An 18,690-nucleotide genomic window follows, 5' to 3' on the forward strand; every position below is an offset into this window, starting at 1 on the left:
GCTGTTTTAAGGACAATGTATTTAGAACTGTGACATGTACATTCAGTTGCTGTTGTCAATCAAAACATCTACATACTGCTAGCTAAGACACATATTATTATTAACACCCTATAGACTGCGCATGAACAAGTTAAAATAGTATTCTCTATATGTCAGCCAAAATTATAAAGTCTTTTAAGGAAGTTAAAATATACAAAGATAGCCTTTTCATTTATGGTATGCTTTGATTTCTTTGGCTTAAAATTTGTATATAAGCTTTACATTTGTATGAGGCTATTGTTATCTTCTGCCTTCAAGTAATTGTCAATTTTCGTTATTTTGAACACATATTACTGTAGGCAATCCTGATATTAACCTAACTGCCACTATACATTTATTAAAAAATTAGTAATATGTAGTTTATTTTTTAGTCGAAATATCGACTATTCACAGTACCTGCTCCTCCCACAGTTTACTTCCTTAGTTTTAGACATATCACGTATACAGCGGTCCCACCCGTTGTTTATGTCTCTTCAATGCGCGCTCCCGTTTTCACTTCCCATTGCGCATGCGTGAAATGCTGTTTCCGCTGTCAATCAACCATAGTATTCATTGAATCAATACATTCAATGAATACTATCATTGTGAAGAGAAGGAAACGATCTGCTAACCCAGCACCTAATACCGCCAAATAAAAATACAATACACATCGATTGTAAGTGTTTATTGAAACGGAACTTATTATTTTCATTATGTTTTGCCTGCTAACTAATATTTTTCCCAAAATGTAAACCGACATTGTTCATATGGTTATTAAAAATTGGTGACAAGAATAATAATTAAAATTTATTCTTTGAATTCAAACAGTATTGATTTTCAAAATAAGCTGTAATTAGAGAATACGGAGCCCTGTTACTGATGTACTTACCGAGCGGTACAGTAATTCAGAAATGACAGGGCTCCGTAAAGTAAAACAACTGCGCATGCGCAAAATGTGCACGAGCGTTAAAGGAAATTGTCGGTGAACATAACAACGCAGGTGCAGAAAGGAGTAGTGATGTCAGTGTAAGCGGGTGGGTCCCCCTGTGGTTAGAGCCTTGATTGGTAATTAAGACATCAATCAGACTGACACTAAGTAGGCGCGCTTGCCGGGTGGAGGATCAAAATAACGGGAGCCAACAAACAAAATAAAAAAACAAGGTATATAACAAAAACATTGTAAATCGATGAATGAAACTGGTATTTATTTTTAATAGACGTTAAGGGTAACGTTAGTGAGGATGCGCACTTTACATTCACTTTCAGATCTCAAGGTATGTATCAATCTTGTTGTGATTAATAAATAATTTATGTCAACTAATATTTTATAAATATCAGTATTAATTTAATCTGTTAGATAACCCAGATTGAATATTTGTCTATAGTTATGTTTTTTTGTCTAACCAAGGCATTTAATAGTGATATTAAAGAATAATTCTTACAGCATCTCTTTTTTATGCTCTTTTGCGAGAATCATACATATACTCATACTCATTTAGTGACAGCCCTAGACAGAGGTATACGACAAAGCAAACTAAAACTATGACTATATCGGTCATTTAAGCCTGATGTTATATACATATTTTTGATGTTTTATACATATTCTGTGTTAAATTAAATCAGAAAAAATGGAAAATTAAACGGACACGAAAGCCACATTTATTCTTTCATGATTCAGATAATGCATTTAATTTTAAACAACTTTTTTAATTTGCTTCTATTATCTAATTTGCTTCATTCCCTTGGCATCCTTTGTTAAAGGAGTAGTAATGTATTAAGGGGAGCTAGCTGAGAGCCAATGACAAGAGGAATATATGTGCAGCCACCAATCGGCAGCTTCTGAGCCTACCTATGTAAACTTTTTAAACAAAGGATACAAAGAGAATAAAACAAATTAGACAATAGAAATAAATTGGAAAGTTGTTTGAAATTGCATGCTCTATATCTAAATCATGAAAAAAATGGGTTTCATGTTCCTTTAAGACAAAAGTGTTAGAATATGCTGCTATTTTAAAGTGACATTAGACTCTAAAATAAATTTCATGCACCTCCCTCTAATTATGGGTGCTGCCATTTTCGGACCCAAGTTTCACTGCAGGTATCTGAAGGTAAAGGAGAGCTAATACACCTATACAACCACATGTCAGCATTGAACTGCAGTGAAAGCGAGCTTTCAACATGGCCGCCCTCAACTATAACTAGAGATAGGCAGAGGAAAAGCTCAATAAACAAAACCCCTTAACGGCCGACTTACCCTGTAGGTCCGTGGTCATTAAAGGGCCAGTAAACTAAAAAATAATGTTAATGTTATATAATTCTGCATATAGTGCAGAATTATATAAAATTATTTTAGTACTAGCTTTATGTAACCTAATATTGCCGGGCATTTTTTATTAAAAAAAGAGGGTTTTTCAGACCCGCCCTCTGTGCTCTACTGAGCGGGTCTGGTTTTCCCTCAGAGCGCATCTGGGCAGCTGTCTAGTCACAGCTCGGCCCGACCGCACCATTACTCTCAATGTAGCTTGCTCCTGCTCTGTCTGACAGCGGGAGCGAGCTACATTGCGTATAATGGTGCAGTCGGGCCGGGCTGTGACTAGACAGCTGGCCAGATGCGCTCTGAGGGAAAACCAGATCCGCTCAGTAGAGAACAGAGGGCGTGTCTGAAAAACCCTCTTTTTTAATAAAAAATGCCCGGCAATATTAGGTTACATAAAGCTAGTACTAAAATAATGTTATATAATTCTGCACTATGTGCAGAATTATTTAACATTATTTTCTATGTTTACTGGCCCTTTAAGGGTTATTACAGCAAACATATATTATTTGTATCCAGCTGCTAATTTAAGTTGGCTCTTACCAAACGTCTGGATTGACAGAATCATTTTGTGCTCTCCAAGGGATTGTGCCATAAATGGCTTCTCCATTGATCTTAAGCCACTGCCCCATCTGCCTGAGACGTTCTTCAAAAATGACAGGAATTCGACCATCAGCAGTGGGTCCAATGTTCATCAGCAAATTTCCTCCACATGATACAGTTTCCACAAGTTCCTGCAGAGTGCCAGAATCGGATGGATTACACATACACCAATTTATCAGCATAAACACCCATTTTAGAAGCATACATAAGTATTCAATTTACAAATGATGGTGGACAGAACAGTTTTAAACCTATATATGCTTTCTACATCAGAAAACTTGCCACACCATATTATAGATTTATACATACTAAATGCGGTACAGCTTTAGATACCTGTATCATGTGGCATAATAAAGGATTGCTTTATTGTGGATGAGATCAGTCAATAAAGCAACAGAAATATGCTCACCTTAACCTTTCCACATCTCTCTACATCTGCACTGGTACAGAAGTGAGTCTTTCAAAAAAGAATACTTATACTCCATTATTTTAATGTACAAAGCAGTGTTACCAAGCAAGACTGCTGCTCACCTATGATAGATTTTCTCTTGTTCTCCAAATCATGTAAAAGCCATGCAGAAGATTCATAAATGAAAGCCCAGCAGAGATATAAAAAGACATCCTTTAGCCAGGACATTATTATAGGACCTTTCTATTCTTCATTAAAAGGGGGGTATGTTTTGAGCAGACAAGTTTCCCAGCTAGGGAACCTGTTCTAATTTGTTCAGGGTGAGCAAGCAGCATCCATTGCCTGCACAAGTGAATGCTTGTGCAGCCTGCCCTCACACCATTTGCATTAGAGCAAAGGCTTGTCAATCAACCCTTTCCCTGGGTTACCTGTGGTCCTATTATTTTGTTAGAAAAACAAGCTTAGGACACACCCAGAAAACCCTCTTGAATGTTGTTTATTTTATTTCCTTTGCTGTGGCCAATTAGGGGAAGATATACAAAATCTCTTGTACATATGAACCAATGTGCAGCATGTAAGAGTTTCAGGTTTCTGCAAAGTGTAATGTGACAGCCGAGAGCTGCTGTTCCTGAGCTGCAGGCAATCTGTCCTCATATGTTAACAGAGCACGATTGGTGTTATGTTACCATATGAGTGCAGATTGCCTTATCGTTACAGACAGTGACACGGTCTGTGTCACTGTAACAATCTCCTTCAGTGCCGGTGGGAGGTGCGGGAGGGAGGCGGTGGGTGGCACAAAGGCAGATGGGGCATGGAGAGGGAGCTGCCCTATGCTACAGAAAATAAAGTTTGGAAGGCAGAGGGAGGCTAAACTACAGAAAAATGGGGAATCAGGGTGTGGGGACATTACTTTGGTGATAGAAGGGAGGGGGAGGTTGGACCGCTACACTACAGAAAATAAATAAATACAATTAACACCTGAACTGGGTACTGGCAGACAGCTGCCAGAACCTAAGATGGTGGACACCATTAAGAGGGGGGAGGGATCAGGGAAGTGGGATTGTAAGGAGGAATCCTACATTGCAGAAAATATATACAATTGAATTTATGCAAAAATAAAAAAAAGCCATAAACATAATACTGGCAGATTGTCAGCCAGTACCTAAGATGGTGGTGAGGAGTATGCGTGGTGGGGAGAGCTGTTTGGGAGGGATCAGGTCGGAGGGTAATCCTTACACTAGAATACTATATATATATATATATATATATATATACTATAACCCATGCCAGCTAAATAATTAACCCTTTCACTGCCAGGAATTTCAAAAGTATGGTGAGCAGCTGCAGTTAGCGGCCTTCTAATTACCAAAAAGCAATGGCAACGCCATACATGGCTGCTATTTCAAGAGGATAAGAAGCAGTTGTGATTGCACTGCAATGTGTCAGAATCTGTGAGTGCAACTTGATAAAATCTCCCCATATGGTTTTGTAGTCTTATATCTCAGATATGGATCTTTATGTGAAGATTACTTTCAGAGCTGGAAATGTCATAAAAATGACCACAAACAAGCAGACTTCAAAAGTTCCAGCAATCAATTGAGATTATTTCCATTAAAATTTACGTGTTTATTTTCTGTTATAAACCAATAATAACGGCGGAGCCTTTGTGTTGCACATTACATTTACTTACTAACACAATTATCAGAGAGTAACTGGATAAAATCCATTAAACCTTTGCTATTGTATGAGCTCTGTTGTATATTACAGATATAATCAGAGTATATCTACTAATTTATAAAGTACACAAAATGTTCAACTAACCTTTACAAGTTGCTCAATAGTGAGATAATCTGTGATCATAGCATTCCGCCGATATCCCCAAGATAATTTATCAATGGTCATGCAGTTTTCCCACTTATGGGGTAAAAGGTGTCCAGGGTTATAGCGATCAGTACATGTGTAAAATCCACCATGTTTGCACGAGCAGCCAGTTCCCCAACGGTCATTTGTCACAACAGTGTCACGAACTGGGCTAAAATGTTCAAACAAAAAAGGAACATGCTAGCCAATAAAATCAGACATTGTTACTTAAATATTGTCCTGGAAAGTTATGAAATGGCATGTGAAAAACAGTTTATAACAACAAGAACTTATAGCAAATAAAGGAGCCCCTAAAAATACATTACCGCCTCTGTAGCTTCCATTTAGAAACTAGCAAATATCATTTCACTGAGGAGACATTTTTTAGCTATAAACATCCTCTATTTGATGCAGGTATAAAAACAAATGTCTGACACTTGATAAAACTCATTAATACATCATTCTCTAAGGCTGTTCATGTATACATACTAGTGCCTCCTGTGTGAAACAGGATTCTTCCCAGTGAATCACTGTTATAATTAGCATCTAAGAGGAATCTTATAGAGAGTTCCCCAGTCTTGCACAAACAAATGATCGAGTATTAAAAGTTGTTGGTTAAAATGATTTTACCAAACAATTTTTAACGCATCAGATACTTATATAGTGCACCTCATACTTTCAATGGGAAACAGTAGTAGCATGCTCATTGTGCTCGTATTACAAATCATCAGCTGATGAGCTTGCGCGTAATCAGACTTCTATACATAGGGATACAGATGACAAGAAAACAAAAGGTTTGATCTCAAATATTTATAGAAGTACTATCATCATCAGTATTGAAGTCATAATTGAACTAATATATATGTGAAAGATAACATGATGGATTAGCCATATATCCAACAATACAACCAACCATAAAAAGAAGACTAAAGAATGCCAGTGGCGTGAAACTTTAGGGAGGGAATGGCTGCTCCTCAAAAAACTCAAGTAGAAGATAAAGAAGAAAGGTATTTGAAGAATAAAACTATGAAAAATGGGGGATAGGTAAAGTCCTATCTACAGTAGATTCCATTTAGGATTCCTACCTATAGTAGTGAAAAAATATATACCCAATGTCACTTTCACTTTTAACAACTAGGTATTAACTGTAACTTGCTGTTGTGTAGGCAAAAATATGGAAGGTGCTACGGAATTTTGCAGCGCTATACAAATAAATCAAAATATTATTAAAGGGACCCTAAACACCTTGCAATTTCACCAATTACTATAATATTATTAAAGTTTATACTGCTAAAAAGACAGTCCTTATTATATTAGCAGGATCTGGTCTTTTTCTAGATAATTTGACATGATTAAGTTTCCATCCAAACTGCAGCCTATCTGTGTGACTGGGAGCAGCCATGTTGTAACGCACGTTGTAAAGGGTGATCGATCACGTGATGCGCTAAATCGTGGAGTCGAGTGAACCTGTGCAATTTTTTTTATAATTTACTAAATGTGCACGCAAACCCATTAACTAACATCCTCCCCACCGGTAATAACGTGTCTGCACACTTTACTGTCAGACCTGATAGCAGTTGCAGCGTTTTGGATATATTCACAGCCGGACAACAAAATTGTTTATACGTTGATCCTTTCCTAAGCTTTACTCTGCTCTGCTGTTCTGTTGGCTGCTCGCTCTTCTCTCTAAGCTGTACACACATGGTACAGCTTAGAGAGAAAAGCGAGTAGCCAGCAGGGCAGCAGAGCAGAGTAAAGCTTAGGAAAGGATCAACGTATAAACAATTTTGTTGTCCGGCTGTGAATATATCCAAAACGCTGCAACTGCTATCAGGTCTGACAGTGAAGTGTGCAGACAAGTTATTACCGGTATTGTATCATTCATAAATGGCTCCCCTGTAGAATGAGACTGAGCTTTCAAGAAGGGATCTGGAAATGTATGAGGAGGGAGGAGAATGGGAGTAGCTGCGGTGGGGGGGCGGAGTTCCGATTCTTGCCGAGGAGCCGAAGACCCGGAATTCTACAGGGTAACCATTGCATTATGATACAACACCAGTGGGGAGGATGTTAGATAATGGGTTGCGTGCACGATCACATACGGATGACGTAGCATCCATGAAGGTGCCCAGCCCCCTTGTCAGTGTAAAATAGAAGATCTTTTAAATCAAAATAATAAAGGATGGATTTTTAAATTTTAAAAAGATGTATGTGTTTTGCATCCTAACACTAAAAGGATGTTAACACATTCATTAGTTACATTTCATTGATGTATAGTATTTAAGGTCCCTTTAATAATAATAATAATAAAAGGTGTATAGCAAAGAAAATAACCAAAAATTCCATTACATTTTGCGCTCCAGAGTTATCGAACATGAACTTTAGTGCGGGCCCTCATAGAAATGTATTACCTGAGAAAAATTAGCTACATGCTCTATCCCACATGAATTTAGTTCACGCTACACACAGCGAGTATTAAAGGGATAGTAAAGTCCAAATGAAACTTTCATGATTCAGATAGGGTATGTCATTTTAAACAACTTTCTCATTTACTTTTATCATCAAATTTGCTTTGTTCTGTTGGTATTCTTAGTTAAAGGGGCACTCTAGTCAAAATTAAACTTTCATGATTCAGATAGGGCATGTAATTTTAAACAACTTTCCAATTTACTTCTATTATCTAATTTGCTCAATTCTTTAGATATCCTTTGTTGAAGAAATAGCAATGCACATGTGTGAGTCAATCACACAAGGCCTCTATGTGCAGCAACCAATCAGCAGCTACTGAGCATATCTAGATATGCTTTTCAGCAAGTGATATCAAGAGAATGAAGCAAATGAGATAATAGAAGTAAATTAGAAAGTTGTTTAAAATGACATGCTCTTTCTAAATCACAAAAGAAGAAATTTGGGTTTCATGTCCCTTTAAAAGCTAAACCTATGTAGGCCCTTGAAGGTCACCTCTCATCTGAATGCATTTGACAGTTTTTCACAGCTAGAGGGCGTTAGTTCATGTGTCTCATATAGATAACACTGTGCTCAGGCATGTCAAGTTATTTAAGAGTCAGCACTAACTGCCTGAAATGCAAGTCTGTCAAAAGATCTGAGATAAGGAGGCAGTCAGCAGAAGCTTACATACAAGGTAATTACAGAGGTAAAAAGTATTATTTCTATAACCGTGGTAAATAAAGGGATTATCTATATTTTTAAACAATAACATTTTTGGTGTTTACTGTCCCTTTAACCATGGACTTGTAATACCAGCAACAAAAATGCAAGCGCTGTGGATTGAGTAATCTGCCCCTCAATACATCATTTATTTCACTACTCATTTGATCCACTCCTCCTGGAACATAAACTCTGCTACAAATTTTTCTATTACCTGCAAGACCACAAACCTTCCATTGGGGTTCACTAGAGCTGACCTCTTATGATACTGATAGTATCATTAATTTGTAAATAATCACTACTTTCCATCATACTGGAATATTATATTACACATATACACACAAATACAATTTATTACATGTATATTTATTACTGAGATGTGTGTTTCAATTCTTCTTCCTGCATATAAACTTTATTTCTAAAGTAAACCAATCAGCTTTGCTCTGCTGGCTAATTGCCATAACTGCCGGTGTTGGGCCCAATTCTCTAAAGCTCTCTGGTCTGGTGAAATTCTGTAACTTTCAGTATTATGAGCCCCCTCAGGGATTGTTTTTGTTATTTTGCATTTGGGAACTGTGTATCCCATAAGGGGAGTTCAACAATATCCTTTATGTGAAGGAGAGAAACTTACAAGCTGATGATTTCTCCCCATGCTAGCAAGTTTTTTTGAAAAATGGGCCCAGAGAAAGAAAGCTAAAAGGTAGGAGGGCAGAGATACAGAGGGAAAGGCTGGGGGATGTAAGAGGGAGAGAGAGAAGAGATGGAGATTTTAAAGGGACAGTCTACACCAGAATTGTTATTGTTTAAGAAGATAGATAATCCCTTTATTACCCATTCCCTAGTTTTGCACAGCCAACACAGTTATATAAATACACTTTTAACCTCTATGATTACCTTGTATCTAAGCCTCTGCAAACTGCCCCCTTATTTCAGTTCTTTTGACAGACATCCATTTTAGCCAATCAGAGCTGGCTCACCTGAACGCCACGTGCATGAGCACAGTGTTATCTATATGACACACGTGAACTAACACCCTCTAGTGGTGAAAAACTGTCAAAATGCCCTGAGAGAAGAGGCGGCCTTCAAGGGCTTAGAAATTAGCATATGAACCTCCTAGGTTTAGCTTTCAACTAAGAATTCCAAGAGAACAAAGCAAAATTGGTGATAAAAGTAAATAGGAAAATTGTTTAAAATTACATTCTATATCTGAATCATGAAAGTTTATTTTGAACTAGACTGTCCCTTTAAGCAAACAAGTTTTGATGTGAAAAGAGTAAAAGACTGATAGGGTACATAGACAAACATAAAGAGAGAACAGAGACAGACAGAATTTGTTAGATGATATTTCAGTTAAAAATTTGCTTAACACGTTTGTCTATAAAATAACATTAAAATCAAGATTTGGGTAAATAGTAACATTTATAACTGGAATACATTCTACCCAATAAAAGGTAAAAGACATACAGTATCTCACAAAACTGAGTACACCCCTCACATTTTTGTAAATATTTTATTATATCTTTTCATGTGACAACATTTTGCTACAATGTAAAGTAGTGAGTGTACAGCCTGTATAACAGTGTAAATTTGCTGTCCCCTCAAAATAACTCAACACACAGCCATTAATGTCTAAACCGTTGGCAACGAAAGTGAGTACACTCCTAAGTTGAAATGTCCAAATTGGGCCGAATTAGCCATTTTCCCTCCCGGTGTCATGTGACTCGTTAGTGTTACAAGGTCTCAGGTGTGAATGGGGAGCAGGTGTGTTAAATTTAGTGTTATCGCTCTCACACTCTTACATACATGGCAAAGAACTCTCTGAGGATGTGAAAAAATAATTTTTGCTCTACATAAAGATGGCCTAAGCTATAAGAAGATTGCCAAGACCTTGAAACTGAGCTGCAGCACGGTGGGCAAGACCATACAGGAAAGGTTCCACTCAGAACAGGCCTCGCCATGGTCGACCAAAGAAGTTGAGTGCAAGTGCTCAGCATCATATCCAGAGGTTGTCTTAGGGAAATAGACGTATGAGTGTTGCTAGCATTGCTGCCGAGGTTGAAGGGGTGGGGGGTCAGCCTGTCAGTGCTCAGACCATACGCCGCACACTGCATCAAATTTGTCTGCATGGCTGTCGTCCCAAAAGGAAGCCTCTTTTAAAGATGATGCAACAAGAAAGCCCGCAAACAGTTTGCTGAAGACAAGCAGACTAAGGACATGGATTACTGGAACCATGTCCTGTGGTCTGATGAGACCAAGATAAACTTATTTGGTTCAGATGGTGTCAAGCGTATGTGGCGGCAACCAGGTGAGGAGTATAAAGACAAGTGTGTCTTGCCTACAGTCAAGCATGGTGGTGGGAGTGTCATGGTCTGGGCCTGCATGAGTGCTGCGGCACTGGGGAGCTACAGTTCATTGAGGGAACCATGAATACAAACATGTACTGCGACATACTGAAGCAGTGCATGATCCCCTCCCTTCGGAGACTGGGTCAGAGGGCAGTTTTCCAAAATGACAATGACCCCAAACACACCTCCAAGATGACCACTGCCTTGCATAAGAAGCTGAGGGTAAAGGTGATGGACTGGCCAAGCATGTCTCCAGACCTAAACCCTTGAGCATCTGTGGGACATAAACAAACGGAAGGTGGGGGGGCGCAAGGTCTCTAACATCGACCAGCTCTGTGATGTCGTCATGGAGGAGTGGAAGAGGACTCCAATGGCAACCTGTGAAGCTCTGGTGAACTCCATGCCCAAGAGGGTTAAGGCAGTGCTGGAAAATAATCGTGGCCACACAAAATATTGACACTTTCGGCCCAATTTGGACATTTCCACTTAGGGGTGTACTCACTTTTGTTGCCAACAGTTTAGACATTAATGGCTGTGTGTTACGTTATTTTGAGGGGACAGCAAATTTACACTGTTATAAAGGCTGTACACTCACTACTTTATATTTTAGCTAGACATGTGCACCGCTAAAAAATTCGGTTCGTTTTCGGTTCGGATCGATTCGGACTTTTAGAATTTCGTTTCGGATCGAATCTGATTCGGCAAAATTTGAATAAATTCGTTTCGGATTTATTCGGATCCGAATAAATTCGTTTCGGATTTATTCGGATTCGGCTGAATTCGGTTCTATTCCGTTCCGAAATTCGGTATGTTTTTAGTACACTAACACCCATTTAGTACACTAAGTCACTAACACCCATAAACTACCTATGAACCACTAAACCGAGGCCCCCCCACATCGCAAACCCTATAATAACATTATTTAACCCCTAATCTGCCGATCGGATATCGCCGCAACCTACATTATAGCTATTAACCCCTAATCTGCTGTCCCTAACACCGCCGACCCCTACATTATAGTTATTAACCCCTAATCTGCCTCCCCCAACGTCGCCGCAATCTAACTACAAGTATTAACCCCTAATCTGCCGACCCGATATCGCCGCCGCCTACATTATAGCTATTAACCCCTAATCTGCTGTCCCTAACACCGCCGACCCCTACATTATAGTTATTAACCCCTAATCTGCCTCCCCCAACGTCGCCGCAATCTAACTACAAGTATTAACCCCTAATCTGCCGACCGAATATCGCCGCCGCCTACATTATAGCTATTAACCCCTAACCTGCTGTCCCTAACACCGCCGACCCCTACATTATAGTTATTAACCCCTAATCTGCCTCCCCCAACGTCGCCGCAATCTAACTACAAGTATTAACCCCTAATCTGCCGACCGCAAATCGCCGCCACTATAATAAATGTATTAACCCCTAAACCGCCGCACTCCCGCCTCGCAAACACTATAATACATTTTATTAACCCCTAATCTGCCCTCCCTAACATCGCCGCTACCTACCTACAATTATTAACCCCTAATCTCCCGCCCCCATCGTCGCCGCTACTATAATAAGGTTATTAACCCCTAAAGCTAAGTCTAACCCTAACACTAACACCCCCTAACTTAAATATAATTTAAATAAAACGAAATAAGTTTACTATAGTTAAATAAATGAATCATATTTAAAACTAAAGACTTACCTGTAAAATAAACCCTAAGATAGCTGCAATATAACTAATAGTTACATTGTAGCTATTTTAGCATTTATTTTTATTTTACAGGCAACTTTGTATTTATTTTAACTAGGTACAATAGTTATTAAATAGTTATTAACTATTTAATAACTACCTAGCTAAAATAAATACAAATTTACCTGTAAAATAAATCCTAACCTAAGTTACACTAACACCTAACACTACACTATCATTAAATTAACTAAATAAATGAATCATATTTAAAACAAAATACTTACCTGTAAAATAAACCCTAATATAGCTGCAATATAACTAATAGTTACATTGTAGCTATTTTAGCATTTATATTTATTTTACAGGCAACTTTGTATTTATTTTAACTAGGTACAAAAGCTATTAAATAGTTATTGACTAATTAATAGCTACCTAGTTAAAATAATTACAAAATTACCTGTAAAATAAATCCTAACCTAAGTTACAATTAAACCTAACACTACACTGTCATTAAATAAATTAACTACAAGTACCTACAATAATCTACAATTAAATAAACTAAAGTACAAAACCCCCCCACTAAATTACAAAAAAAAACAAACACTAAATTACAAAAAATAAAAAAATATTACAAGAATTTTAAACTAATTACACCTAATCTAAGCCCCCTAATAAAATAACAAAGCCCCCCAAAATAAAAAAAATGCCCTACCCTATACTAAATTACAAAAGTTAACAGCTCTATTACCTTACCAGCCCTGAACAGGGCCCTTTGCGGGGCATGCCCCAAAGAAAACAGCTCTTTTGCCTGTAAAAAAAAAAACACAATCCCCCCCCCCACATTACAACCCACCACCCACATACCCCTACTCTAACCCAAACCCCCCTTAAATAAACCTAACACTACCCCCCTGAAGATCTCCCTACCTTGAGTCGTGTTCACCCAGCCGGGCCGAAGTCTTCATCCGATGGGGCAGAAGAGGACATCCAGACCGGCAGAAGTCTTCATCCAAGCTGGGCAAGAAGAGGTCTTCCATCCATCATACAAGTACCAAAATACAAACAAACACTAAATTACAAAAAATAATAAAATATTACAATAATTTTAAACTAATTACACCTAATCTAAGCCCCCTACTAGCTATTAATATAGCTTCAATATAACTAATAGTTACATTGTAGCTATTTTAGGATTTATATTTATTTTACAGGCAACTTTGTATTTATTTTAACTAGGTACAATAGCTATTAAATAGTTAATAACTATTTAATAACTACCTAGCTAAAATAAATACAAATTTACCTGTAAAATAAATCATAACCTAAGTTACAATTACACCTAACACTACACTATCATTAAATTAACTAAATAAATGAATCCTATATAAAACTAAAGACTTACCTGTAAAATAAACCCTAATATAGCTGCAATATAACTAATAGTTACATTGTAGCTATTTTAGCATTTATATTTATTGTACAGGCAACTTTGTATTTATTTTAACTAGGTACAATAGCTATTAAATAGATATTTACTGTTTAATAGCTACCTAGTTAAAATAATTACAAAATTACCTGTAAAATAAATCCTAACCTAAGTTACAATTAAACCTAACACTACACTATCATTAAATAAATTAACTACAAGTACCTACAATTAAATACAATTAAAAAACTAAACTAAAGTACAACCCCCCCCCACTAAATTACAAAAAATAAAAAAATATTACAAGAATTTTAAACTAATTACACCTAATCTAAGCCCCCTAATAAAATAACAAAGCCCCCCAAAATAAAAAAAATGCCCTACCCTATACTAAATTACAAAAGTTAACAGCTCTATTACCTTACCAGCCCTGAACAGGGCCTTTTGCGGGGCATGCCCCAAAGAAAACAGCTCTTTTGCCTGTAAAAAAAAACACAATCCCCCCCCCCCACATTACAACCCACCACCCACATACCCCTACTCTAACCCAAACCCCCCTTAAATAAACCTAACACTACCCCCCTGAAGATCTCCCTACCTTGAGTCGTGTTCACCCAGCCGGGCCGAAGTCTTCATCCGATGGGGCAGAAGAGGACATCCAGACTGGCAGAAGTCTTCATCCAAGCGGGGCAAGAAGAGGTCTTCCATCCATCAGAAAAGTACAAAAAAACAAACAAACAAACACTAAATTAGCAAAAATAATAAAATATTGCAATAATTTTAAACTAATTACACCTAATCTAAGCCCCCTACTAGCTATTAATATAGCTACAATATAACTAATAGTTACATTGTAGCTATTTTAGGATTTATATTTATTTTACAGGCAACTTTGTATTTATTTTAACTAGGTACAATAGCTATTAAATAGTTAATAACTACCTAGCTAAAATAAATACAAATTTACCTGTAAAATAAACCCTAACCTAAGTTACAATTACACCTAACACTACACTGTCATTAAATTAACTAAATAAATTAATCCTATATAAAACTAAATACTTACCTGTAAAATAAACCCTAATATAGCTACAATATAACTAATAGTTACATTGTAGCTATTTTAGCATTTATATTTATTTTACAGGCAACTTTGTATTTATTTTAACTAGGTACAATAGCTATTAAATAGTTATTGACTAATTAATAGCTACCTAGTTAAAATAATTACAAAATTACCTGTAAAATAAATCCTAACCTAAGTTACTATTAAACCTAACACTACACTATCATTAAATAAATTAACTACAAGTACCTACAATTAAATACAATGAAATAAACTAAACTAAAGTACAAAAAAAACAAACACTAAATTACAAAAAATAAAAAAAATTACAAGAATTTTAAACTAATTACACCTAATCTAAGCCCCCTAATAAAATAACAAAGCCCCCCAAAATAAAAAAATGCCCTACCCTATACTAAATTACAAAAGTTAACAGCTCTATTACCTTACCAGCCCTGAACAGGGCCTTTTGCGGGGGCATGCCCCAAAGAAAACAGCTCTTTTGCCTGTAAAAAAAAACACAATACCCCCCCCCCACATTACAACCCACCACCCACATACCCCTACTCTAACCCAAACCCCCCTTAAATAAACCTAACACTACCCCCCTGAAGATCTCTCTACCGTGTCTTCACCCAGCGGGCCGAAGTCTTCATCCGATGGGGCAGAAGAGGACATCCAGACCGGCAGAAGTCTTCATCCAAGCGGGGCAAGAAGAGGTCTTCCATCCATCAGAAGTCTTGATCCAGGCGGCATCTTCTCTGTTCATCCATCCGGAGCGGAGCGGCAGCATCCTGAAGACATCCCACGCAGAGCATCCTCTTCTTTCTTGATCCGACGACTAGGTGACTGTACCTTTAAGTGACGTCATCCAAGATGGCGTCCCTTGAATTCCGATTGGCTGATAGGATTCTATCAGCCAATCGGAATTAAGGTAGGAAAAATCTGATTGGCTGATTCAATCAGCCAATCAGATTCAAGTTCAATCCGATTGGCTGATCCAATCAGCCAATCAGATTGAGCTCGCATTCTATTGGCTGATCGGAACAGCCAATAGAATGCGAGGTCAATCTGATTGGCTGATTCCATCAGCCAATCGGATTGAACTTGAATCTGATTGGCTGATTAAATCAGCCAATCAGATTTTTCCTACCTTAATTCCGATTGGCTGATAGAATCCTATCAGCCAATCGGAATTCAAGGGACGCCATCTTGGATGACGTCACTTAAAGGTACAGTCACCTAGTCGTCGGATCAAGAAAGAAGAGGATGCTCTGCGTGGGATGTCTTCAGGATGCTGCCGCTCCGCTCCGGATGGATGAACAGAGAAGATGCCACCTGGATCAAGACTTCTGATGGATGGAAGACCTCTTCTTGCCCCGCTTGGATGAAGACTTCTGCCGGTCTGGATGTCCTCTTCTGCCCGATCGGATGAAGACTTCGGCCCGCTGGGTGAAGACACGGTAGAGAGATCTTCAGGGGGGTAGTGTTAGGTTTATTTAAGGGGGGTTTGGGTTAGAGTAGGGGTATGTGGGTGGTGGGTTGTAATGTGGGGGGGGGATTGTGTTTTTTTTACAGGCAAAAGAGCTGTTTTCTTTGGGGCATGCCCCCGCAAAAGGCCCTTTTAAGGGCTGGTAAGGTAATAGAGCTGATTACTTTTGTAATTTAGAATAGGGTAGGGCATTTTTTTTATTTTGGGGGGCTTTGTTATTTTATTAGGGGGCTTAGATTAGGTGTAATTAGTTTAAAATTCTTGTAATATTTTTTTATTTTTTGTAATTTAGTGTTTGTTTTTTTTTTACTTTAGTTTAGTTTATTTCATTGTATTTAATTGTAGGTACTTGTAGTTAATTTATTTAATGATAGTGTAGTGTTAGGTTTAATAGTAACTTAGGTTAGGATTTATTTTACAGGTAATTTTGTAATTATTTTAACTAGGTAGCTATTAATTAGTCAATAACTATTTAATAGCTATTGTACCTAGTTAGAATAAATACAAAGTTGCCTGTAAAATAAATATAAATGCTAAAATAGCTACAATGTAACTATTAGTTATATTGTAGCTATATTAGGGTTTATTTTACAGGTAAGTATTTAGTTTTATATAGGATTAATTTATTTAGTTAATTTAATGACAGTGTAGTGTTAGGTGTAATTGTAACTTAGGTTAGGGTTTATTTTACAGGTAAATTTGTATTTATTTTAGCTAGGTAGTTATTAACTATTTAATAGCTATTGTACCTAGTTAAAATAAATACAAAGTTGCCTGTAAAATAAATATAAATCCTAAAATAGCTACAATGTAACTATTAGTTATATTGTAGCTATATTAATAGCTAGTATGGGGCTTAGATTAGGTGTAATTAGTTTAAAATTATTGTAATATTTTATTATTTTTGCTAATTTAGTGTTTGTTTGTTTTTTTGTACTTTTCTGATGGATGGAAGACCTCTTCTTGCCCCGCTTGGATGAAGACTTCTGCCGGTCTGGATGTCCTCTTCTGCCCCATCGGATGAAGACTTCGGCCCGGCTGGGTGAACACGACTCAAGGTAGGGAGATCTTCAGGGGGGTAGTGTTAGGTTTATTTAAGGGGGGTTTGGGTTAGAGTAGGGGTATGTGGGTGGTGGGTTGTAATGTGGGGGGAGGGATTGTGGGTTTTTTTTACAGGCAAAAGAGCTGTTTTCTTTGGGGCATGCCCCGCAAAGGGCCCTGTTCAGGGCTGGTAAGGTAATAGAGCTGTTAACTTTTGTAATTTAGTATAGGTTAGGGCATTTTTTTTATTTTGGGGGGCTTTGTTATTTTATTAGGGGGCTTAGATTAGGTGTAATTAGTTTAAAATTCTTGTAATATTTTTTTATTTTTTGTAATTTAGTGGGGGGGGGGTTTGTACTTTAGTTTAGTTTTTTTAATTGCATTTAATTGTAGGTACTTGTAGTTAATTTATTTAATGATAGTGTAGTGTTAGGTTTAATTGTAACTTAGGTTAGGATTTATTTTACAGGTAATTTTGTAATTATTTTAACTAGGTAGCTATTAAATAGTCAATATCTATTTAATAGCTATTGAACCTAGTTAAAATGAATACAAAGTTGCCTGTACAATAAATATAAATGCTAAAATAGCTACAATGTAACTATTAGTTATATTGCAGCTATATTAGGGTTTATTTTACAGGTAAGTCTTTAGTTTTATATAGGATTCATTTATTTAGTTAATTTAATGATAGTGTAGTGTTAGGTGTAATTGTAACTTAGGTTATGATTTATTTTACAGGTAAATTTGTATTTATTTTAGCTAGGTAGTTATTAAATAGTTATTAACTATTTAATAACTATTGTACCTAGTTAAAATAAATACAAAGTTGCCTGTAAAATACATATAAATCCTAAAATAGCTACAATGTAACTATTAGTTATATTGAAGCTATATTAATAGCTAGTAGGGGGCTTAGATTAGGTGTAATTAGTTTAAAATTATTGTAATATTTTATTATTTTTGGTAATTTAGTGTTTGTTTGTATTTTGGTACTTGTATGATGGATGGAAGACCTCTTCTTGCCCCGCTTGGATGAAGACTTCTGTCGGTCTGGATGTACTCTTCTGCCCCATCGGATGAAGACTTCGGCCCGGCTGGGTGAACACGACTCAAGGTAGGGAGATCTTCAGGGGGGTAGTGTTAGGTTTATTTAAGGGGGGTTTGGGTTAGAGTAGGGGTATGTGGGTGGTGGGTTGTAATGTGGGGGGGGGATTGTGTTTTTTTTTTACAGGCAAAAGAGCTGTTTTCTTTGGGGCATGCC

At 37.1% G+C, this 18,690-nt stretch overlaps 1 protein-coding gene across 1 annotated transcript in view; it reads right to left on the reverse strand.

Moving 5' to 3' along the window:
* FUCA2 (alpha-L-fucosidase 2) overlaps positions 1-18,690 on the reverse strand; it is a 99,010-nt gene that overhangs the window by 18,151 nt on the left and 62,169 nt on the right. The window contains exons 4-5 of the mRNA XM_053710644.1: positions 5,166-5,376; positions 2,876-3,066 (exon numbers count right to left, since the gene is read on the reverse strand). Coding sequence (XP_053566619.1) covers positions 2,876-3,066; positions 5,166-5,376 — 402 coding nt within the window. The remainder of the gene's footprint in view (positions 1-2,875; positions 3,067-5,165; positions 5,377-18,690) is intronic.

Source organism: Bombina bombina, chromosome 4 (genome assembly GCF_027579735.1).
Source record: "Bombina bombina isolate aBomBom1 chromosome 4, aBomBom1.pri, whole genome shotgun sequence".
NCBI classification, from domain to species: Eukaryota; Metazoa; Chordata; class Amphibia; order Anura; family Bombinatoridae; genus Bombina; species Bombina bombina.